At 48.5% G+C, this 8,341-nt stretch overlaps 1 protein-coding gene and 1 pseudogene across 1 annotated transcript in view; both read right to left on the bottom strand.

The window, feature by feature from the left end:
* The window catches only part of TUBGCP6 (tubulin, gamma complex associated protein 6), a 38,090-nt gene extending 30,134 nt beyond the window's left edge, over positions 1-7,956 (bottom strand). Inside the window, exons 1-2 of the mRNA XM_006876414.1 lie at positions 7,219-7,956; positions 5,916-6,079 (exon numbers count right to left, since the gene is read on the bottom strand). Of these exons, the coding sequence (XP_006876476.1) occupies positions 5,916-6,079; positions 7,219-7,956 (902 nt within the window). The remainder of the gene's footprint in view (positions 1-5,915; positions 6,080-7,218) is intronic.
* On the bottom strand, positions 511-1,237 carry LOC102826353 (annotated as a pseudogene).
* Positions 7,957-8,341: the final 385 nt, after the last annotated feature.

The raw sequence follows: 8,341 nt of genomic DNA, 5'->3' as shown, positions 1-8,341 counted from the left end.
TGTTTGTTTGTTGTTGTTGTTGTTGTTTTGGTACACAGAAGGGATTATAATCATTGTAATGAAACAAGGTGTATGATTTGTTGAATGTAAAACTGATTATCTGCTCTGTAAACTTTCACTCAATCCACAATAAAAATATTTTTTTTAAATAGAAGGATGTATCCTGCTCCTGGATAGAAAGACTTAACATTGTGAAAATGTCAATACTGCCCAAAGCAAATTCACCCCCCTCTCCGGTCAAATTTATAGAAATTACAAAAGATCAATGGGCTCATACTGTACTACCGACACATGATCCACAGCAGTCTACTGATACACTACTGACATGCAGCAGCTGGCCTGGTCCACAGTACAGCTCAAGGCCATGTCCACCAGGGGGAAAGGTCTGTCCTATCAGACCACATCGCAGCCAAGTCTGAGGTTTTGTGTTAGAAGCATCATCAAATTACAGAAGAGCTGTGTTTGTTTTCTCAGGGCGGCTTGCTGCCTGGCATTAAAGTGGCCCCGCGTTCACTTCTGCTTAAAGAAGTACTCTTGGCTCTTCTCAGCATCAGCTATCACTGTCAGGCTTCCGACCAGCTGGGCACACTTCCCTATGTTCATCTGTGAACTGGAGGCCTGAGCTAGTCTTAGGGTCTCGTCCACAGAGCGGCCACCAGAGAGGTCATTTTCAGTGATCTGTCGAAGGATCCCTTTATCATCAGTGATGAAGAGTCCTCTAAATGAGACGCCTTCATCCACCTTTAAGACCCCATAGTCCTTTCCTCTAAATGAGACGCCTTTATCCGCCTTTAAGACCTCACAGTCCTGTCCTCTAAATGAGACGCCTTTATCCGCCTTTAAGACCCTACAGTCCTTTCCTCTAAATGAGACGCCTTTATCCGCCTTTAAGACCCCACAGTACTGAGCAACTGTGCGCTTGGGGTCTGATACCAAAGGACTATTCGTGGGTCCCGGTCCTCCTGGTTTCTTGGGTGTGTTGATCCAAGCCAGAGTGAGAATCCGCAGAAGCACTCGTCACTTGGCAGTTGAGCTTCTTAAATTCTTCTGCCCCAACACTGACAGCAATGATTTCAGTGGGGCACACAAAGGTGAAGTCAAAAGGATAAAAAAAGAGCACACTATATCTTCCTTTGTAGTCAGACAAGCTGATATCTTTGAACTGACCATCTGGCATAACAGCTGGAGCTTTGCAGTTAGGAGCAGGGTGCTCAATTTTGGCAGTTCCTGAAGACATCTTCAGGTATCAGCAGTTGCAGTACCAAAAACACTAATCAGATCACTAGTCAGGAAGAGAACACCTGCCCAAGGCAATTTATACATATAATGCAATCCCAATCCAGATTCCAACAACATTCTTCAAAGAGATGGAAAAAACAATTACAAACTTTATATGGAAAGGAAAGAGACCCAGGATAAGCAAAGCACTGCTTAAGAAGAAGAATAAGGTTGGAGGCCTGTCACTTCCCGACTTCAAAATTTACTACACGGCTACAGTGCTCAAAACAGCTTGGTACTGGTACAATGAAAGATACATAGATCAATGGAACAGAATGGAGAATCGAGAAATTAACCCATCCACATACAGCCAACTGATTTCCTACAAAGTGCCTAAATATATCACATGGGGAGGTGATAGTGTCTTCAACAGATGGTGCTGGCAGAACTGGAAAGCAATATGTAAAAGATTGAAACAAGACCTTTACCTCACGCCATATACAAAAACTAACTCAGCGGATTAAAGACCTAAATGTGGATCCCAGAATTATGAAGGTCATCAATGAAAAAATAGGGACAAAAGTGAGGGTGCTAATTCAGGGCATACACAGACTATCAAACATTTTGAAAACCACACAAACAAAAGTAGGCAAAATAGATGAGTGGGACATACTAAAAATTAAAAACTTATGTGCATTAAAAGACTTCCCCAAAAGAGTAAAAAGGGAACCCACAGAATTGGAAAAAGTCTTTTTCAATGATACATCAGACAAGGGACAAATTTCTAAAATATATAGGAAAATACAACACCTCTATAAGAAAAAGACAAATAACCCAATTAAAATACAGGCACAGGACATGAACAGACATTCAACAAGGAGGAGATCCAGGCAACCAACAAACATATTAAGAAATGTTCACATCACTAGCCGCCATTAGATGCAAATCAAAACAACAATGAGACGTCATCTCACACCAGCAATAACAGCAAAGATCAAAAAAGTAGAGGACAATAAATGCTGGTGGGGATGTGGAGACACTGGGACGCTCCTGCATTGCTGGTGGGATTGCAAAATGGTCCAACCTCTCTGGAAAGCTATATGGCGCTTCCTCAGAAGGTTGGAAATACAAATACCTTATGATCCAGAAATTCCTCTACTTGCTATTTACCCACAAAAAATACGAGCCATAACATGAGTAGACATATGCACACCAATGTTCACAGCAGCACTATTTACAACAGCAAAAAGACGGAGACAGCCTAAGTGCCCATCAACTGAAGAATGGATAAACAAACTGTGGTACATACACACAATGGACTATTATGCTACCTTGAAGAATAACAAGGAAGCTGCAAGCCACCACATAACATGGATGAACTCTGAGGACATTATGCTAAGTGAAATTAGTCGGTCACAAAAGGAGAAATCCTGCATAGGACCACTACTGTAAAAGACTAAGGAAAAGAACCCATACTAAAATGGGGGGGTGGGGGGTTCTTTGCTGGTTACCGGGATGTGTGGGGTGGGATTAGGGGAGGGAGGGGAAGGTGGAGTATAGGGTAGGGAATAGACACAGGCTAGTTTGGGTGCTGGGGGGGTGGGGGGACAATACACAAGAAGGCAGAGGGGCAGAGGGGAATGGAAGAACAAGGAGGGTGGGAGAAGAGTTAAGCAGGTTTGCATGGGCTAAATGCAACAGAGGTAAATAATGATGTCCGTACAACCTTGGAACAAGAGGGCTCTGGGATACAAGGATTGAGGCATGTTTGAATGGATAAAAGAAGGGAAATAATGTTAAGATGCTTGGCTGTCTTTTGAATGTTGAGTTCCCTGGCATACCATTGTAAAACAGACACTTGAGGGGGAGAGAAAGAATAGCCAAGAACATCACCATAGAAAGCTTGTAAATCCATCTTCTGCCTGTAACTGCTTAGAATACATAAAATGGGCTACAATTTGCCCAGTGAAGGAGGCTTCCTCCGAAGCTTCTGCATTGCATAAGACCATAGGTGGAATCCTGAACCCCATCCAGAATCTTCTGAGGTGGGAAATCTCCACTTGAAAGGACAAGCAGACCAGCATAGTGTGGCCAGAAGAATAGAGACACTTCTTGAAAGAAGACCGACAGGAAAAATCAAAAAGAATAACGGCAGTCCAGCTGTTACTACAAGAACAAGCAAATTGCTTGCCCAGGAGACATCAAGGCAAGTGGTCAGATAAACCCCCTTCCAAGACTAAGACTCAAGGAGAATACACGAGCAGGCATATGGTCTGACTGGTGACCATACTGGTCACCAATAAGGGGAAGTGGGGGAAAAACAGTAATGAAGTTGTGAGCAAGTTCGACCATGTTCAATAGACTCCTGTGAACCCAGGTTGAAACCGGATTGGCCAGCAGTGTGGCAAGACCTAGAGACTCCTGGGCCCAGAGTCAGTGACATAGCCACAGAGGACTGGAATGGAGAATGAAGCGTCCAGCTGATAAGAAGAGAGGGCATATGCACAAGAACACCCACACTTGCAGATAATACCCACTTGACCTGGCTTCAATGACTGGATGATCAGAACTCGACTACTAGAAGAAAGAAGAGGAAAAAAAAGAGTAATCCGATACAATTTGATGAACTTGACCTACACCTATGGATGCAGTAGCTCACAAGAGGGAACAAATCTTTACAGTGAGGATCATTCCCAACCCCTTGGTACACAGGGCTGACCAGGATGGGCAACTTGGATATTGGCTGCCCAAAATGAGGGGGGCTACAAAGGCAAGAAGTGACTGACTGGCTTACAAACTTTCAAGAGGGAGCCTAGATCCAGAGGGTGCGGAGGAAGGTAGAATCTCCAGTGAGTAGTATCCAATCTATCTGGGCAGAGCTGATGAAAGGAGATGGGGATAGGACTCTTGTGGTAAAATAGTGAATAACTGCTATCAGGACTGACTGTGAGAGTTGGAAATGTAAAGGTAGACATTTTGTAGCAAAAGGAGGGGAGTGATTGACTTTGTAGTCCAGGAGCAGAGGTTCCTGAGATCATCAAGGGAGAAGAGCGGAGTGCAGGACCCTACCCAGAGAAACACTGATGCCAGAGATGGAGGCAGAGACAACAATGTGGAGAGATGGAGCAGCCGGAGACTCTAGACCCAGAGAGGGAGAGGGGCAGGCTTGCAGGGTATACCCTTTGGTTGTTTGGTGATGCATGGAGGGGATTGTAATAGGATGAATGTAAAGCTAATGTTCTCCCATGCAAGCTATCACATAATTCACAATAAAAAGTTACAAAAAAAAGTAATGGAACTTGTCCACGAACTTTCTGATATCCCCTTGTGTACTCAAAGATGTGACAACAGACAAGCAGACAGGAGCCTGCACAGCTATGGTCACTGCAGCACTTCTACCAGGGCCCAAAGGTGGGGACATGGAGTGCCCATCCACACGTGACGGATAAACACAACGTGGTACCCACAGACAACGGAATACAGGAAACACGGGAAGCGTCCATCCACACCTGACAGATAAAGATAACGTGGTACAAACAGACAACGGAACAGTGGGAACAACAGAAGTGCCCACCCACATACGATGGGTAAACACAGTGAGGTTACTGCTTGACCATAAAGAGAGGTGAAGTCCTGATGTACGCCACCACCTGGATGAACCTCACTCACAAGGACAAGGAACAAGAAGACAGGTCTGTGCCCACACTTGGCTCTGTGCCTTTCCGCCTTGCACTGAGAACCCCGCCTGCCTGTGCCCCCAGGACTCTAGGTGCAGACAGAGTGTGATCTGCAGAAGCTACTGGAGTCACTGGGGGTGCAAACAGTGAACATGCCTAGCTGTGAGGCCCTAAGGTTAGAGGTTTGACTCTACCCAGAGGCAGCGCATAAGAAAAGCCTGGTCGTGCACTTCTGAAAGTCAGCCAGTGGAAACTGTAGGGCACACAGTGCTGCTTTGCTGCACACAGGGGCACCGTGAGTGGGAGTCAACTCCAGGACCACTGGCTAGCTAAGGGCCTGGACACTGGGATAAGTGACCTTATGTTGAGGGGACTGTAATCAATGAGATGAAACAGAATCCGTATGAATTATTGAATGTAAACCTGATGATCTGATCTGTAAACCTTCATAATTAAAGTAAAAAACTGAGAAAGCTTGGGAATTTTTTCTTCTTGTATCTCTTTTAAACTCCCAGGACTTAGGCAACAAAGAAAAAACCAAACCCACTGTCATTGAGCCAATTCCAATTCATGGTGATCCTGTATACGGTGTCCCAGGTGGTCCATCTTTACAGGAGCTGCCAGCCATCTTTCTCCCTTAAGAGACTGACTGGTGGGTTTGAACCACCAACCTTGCAGTTAACCCAATGCCTAACACACAGTGCCACCAAGACTCCTTTGTAAATTAGCTTGATTGCCATCTCAGTGTTTCTAATAGCATCATCAGGGCAGGGCTCCTGGTGATGTTGTGGGTTATAAGTTGGGCTGCTAACCAAAAGGTCAGCAGTTCAAATCTACCAGCTGTTCTGTGGAAAATAATGAAGCTTTTTGCCATAAAGATTTACAATCTTGGAAACCCTACACAGGATCACTATGAGTTGAGACCAACTCCACAGCACATAATCACCACCACTCCCAACACAGCCTCTTCTAAAAGCCACCCTTGGGCTCACAAAGTAAGCAAGGGACAGGCTCACATACCAGCCTATTCTCTCCCAGCACCGCCGCTTACTGGCCTCGTAGGAGAGCACAGCTTCCCATGGGTCCAGGTCTGGGGTCACACTTGGTTCAGACTGGGAGTCAGGAGTCATATTGGAGGCTGACTGGAACCCTTCATCTTCCGACTGGTCCATGCTCTGAGGTACCTGGAGACCACAGGAAAGAGTGTGAGCAGACCTCAGGATCCACCCAGACAATTCCATCTCTTCCCAAGAACAGCCATCACAGCCACTCCTGCCACCTCCCTCAGGCAGAAGCACTCCACAGTCCCCTAATGGAGTCAGTGAGAGCTAAACAAAACCATGTTTCAAGGGCACTGATGAACAACTCCACATTAACACACGAGTCACAATGCGCCACTGCTGTTGTCAGTAACATCCAGTTGGTTCCAACTCATAGAAACCCTGTGGTTTCTGAGAAGTGACTGATGAGTTTGAACTGCCAACCTTGTGGTTCAAACTGGTCTTGCAGTCCAATGCTTATCCTACAGTACCACACCAGGACCCCGAGCCACCAATTTCTACAACTCCTCCAACCTGAGACTCCCTACGGGGGAATCCAGCATCAATCAGACTCCACCAGAAACTGTGTGCACACCAAGAGGTTCACTGTAGAATGACTGAAACTGGGGGGGACCTGTCAGCACCCAGGGAGTGCCTGAGTAAGCAGTAGATCCTGTCGGCATCTTTCATAAAACTGTAAATAGAAAGGCTGCTTGCAGTTCACTGAATAGCAATGGGGAAAGCTGAGGGTGTAGGATGCCAAAGCCCAGGCCCCTCACACCTTAGAACGATCAGCCATTTGAGATGAATCCAGCTGCATTTAACTAAAGACCAAAATGAGAAGAGGCAGGAAAGCAGGCATGCGAATGGAAACGCAGGGTGAAAACAGGACAAATGATGTCACCTTGTGGGGACTGTAACCAATGACACAAGACCAAATGTGGATGAATTGTTGGGCGGAAAGCTGATCTGCTCTGTAAACCTTCACCCAGCTCGTAATAGAAAATGTTTTCAAAACTTAGATGTGTGAACAAACACTTCTGGTGACATGTGGCTACGGCACACTTGCCATGTGCTGTTCAACACAGGCACTCCATTGTTTATTTCACTGAAATTCAGACAGCAGCAGGGGTAGGGTTAGCAGCTTAAGCACACAGCCTGTTTAACCCTGGATGGAAGCAGCCAGCTCAGGGCCCCTGGGAACCTGGACGCGGCCACCTTTACCACAAGGAGACCCTTTCTGAGTCACCCACACGCTGACGGCGGGAGAACAGATGGCGTACTTTAATGACAAGTCCAGACAGGTCTGCGCTGTCCGGCACAGGGGGCAGGTCCAGGCGGACGTCCATGTCCACCGTGCGGCTGTGCACCAGGGCACCGAAGAGGGAGGTCCGGGTGTCCCTCTCAAACTTGTCGCAAGAGTCCCCGAAGAAGCGCCCAAAGGTGGGCAGGCCAGTGCCCGGTGCGGCCTCCATCAGCCCAAGTGTTCTCCGGAGCATGTCGTGACACAGACATTCCTCCCTGGCTATCAGGGACCGGACGTCCATCTCCAGCACGCTCAGGTCCCGGCAGCTGTAGCCGCTGTACGGGACGCTCCGCCCGACGTGCCTGTTGTTCAGGAAGGGGTCTCGTTTTCCCAGCAGCACTTGAGGGGGCCCGCTGCCCGCCAGCTGAACCAGGAGCTCCAAGACAGAGGACACTTCCACGAGTGGACAGCAAGGCGCTGCGAGGAGCTGCTCCACCAGGTCCTCCAGACGGCCGGCCTCCGCACCCAAGCCACCCACTCTCAGGTTGAAGGAGAGCAGGAGGACCTTGTTCTTCACCGGGAGCTGAGGGAGCTCGGCCTGCAGCAGCTTCTGGGTCTCGTCTTGGAAGAGATTGGTGAAAAGCACATTGTAGGCCACCTTCTTGAGGCTCCGCTTTGCCCGCCTGCGGTCCAGGCCACGCTGGCGCAGGTGGGCCTTGGGGGCCGGCAGATGGGCCTCGCACAGCTCATCGAAGAGCTGGCAGATGCCGGCCATGCCGCCCCTTCTCAGCTGCGGGCCCTCCGGGTGTGTCAGCACATCTCAGCCCCTGAAAGACAAGCGGGAGAGGGTCAAGCAGGGCGAAGCCCCGCGGAGCGGAAGGGGGTCTGCGACTGGTGCCCGGCCACCTCCACCCCGAGCGCTCGGAGCCCGCTCCGTAACTCATAACCTTCAGGAGGTCACACAGCCTTCCCTGAGACGAAGAACACATGAACGCGGGTGGTACAAAGCGTACGTACCCGGCTTCAGCCCCGTTCTCTGGGACCCTCGCACCAAAACCAGGATCCCCCAAGTGGATGCTACAGGGGCCCCGCAGCCCGGCGGAAGGAGTCTGGGAACTGAGGTAGCGGGCCGGGGTACACCCCCTCAGGTCTCTCGCGCG

Source organism: Chrysochloris asiatica, unplaced genomic scaffold, assembly GCF_000296735.1.
Source record: "Chrysochloris asiatica unplaced genomic scaffold, ChrAsi1.0 scaffold00378, whole genome shotgun sequence".
Taxonomy (NCBI): domain Eukaryota; kingdom Metazoa; phylum Chordata; class Mammalia; order Afrosoricida; family Chrysochloridae; genus Chrysochloris; species Chrysochloris asiatica.
The sequence above is the reverse complement of the archived record's forward strand: the minus strand, read 5'-3'. Positions and strand labels throughout refer to the sequence as shown.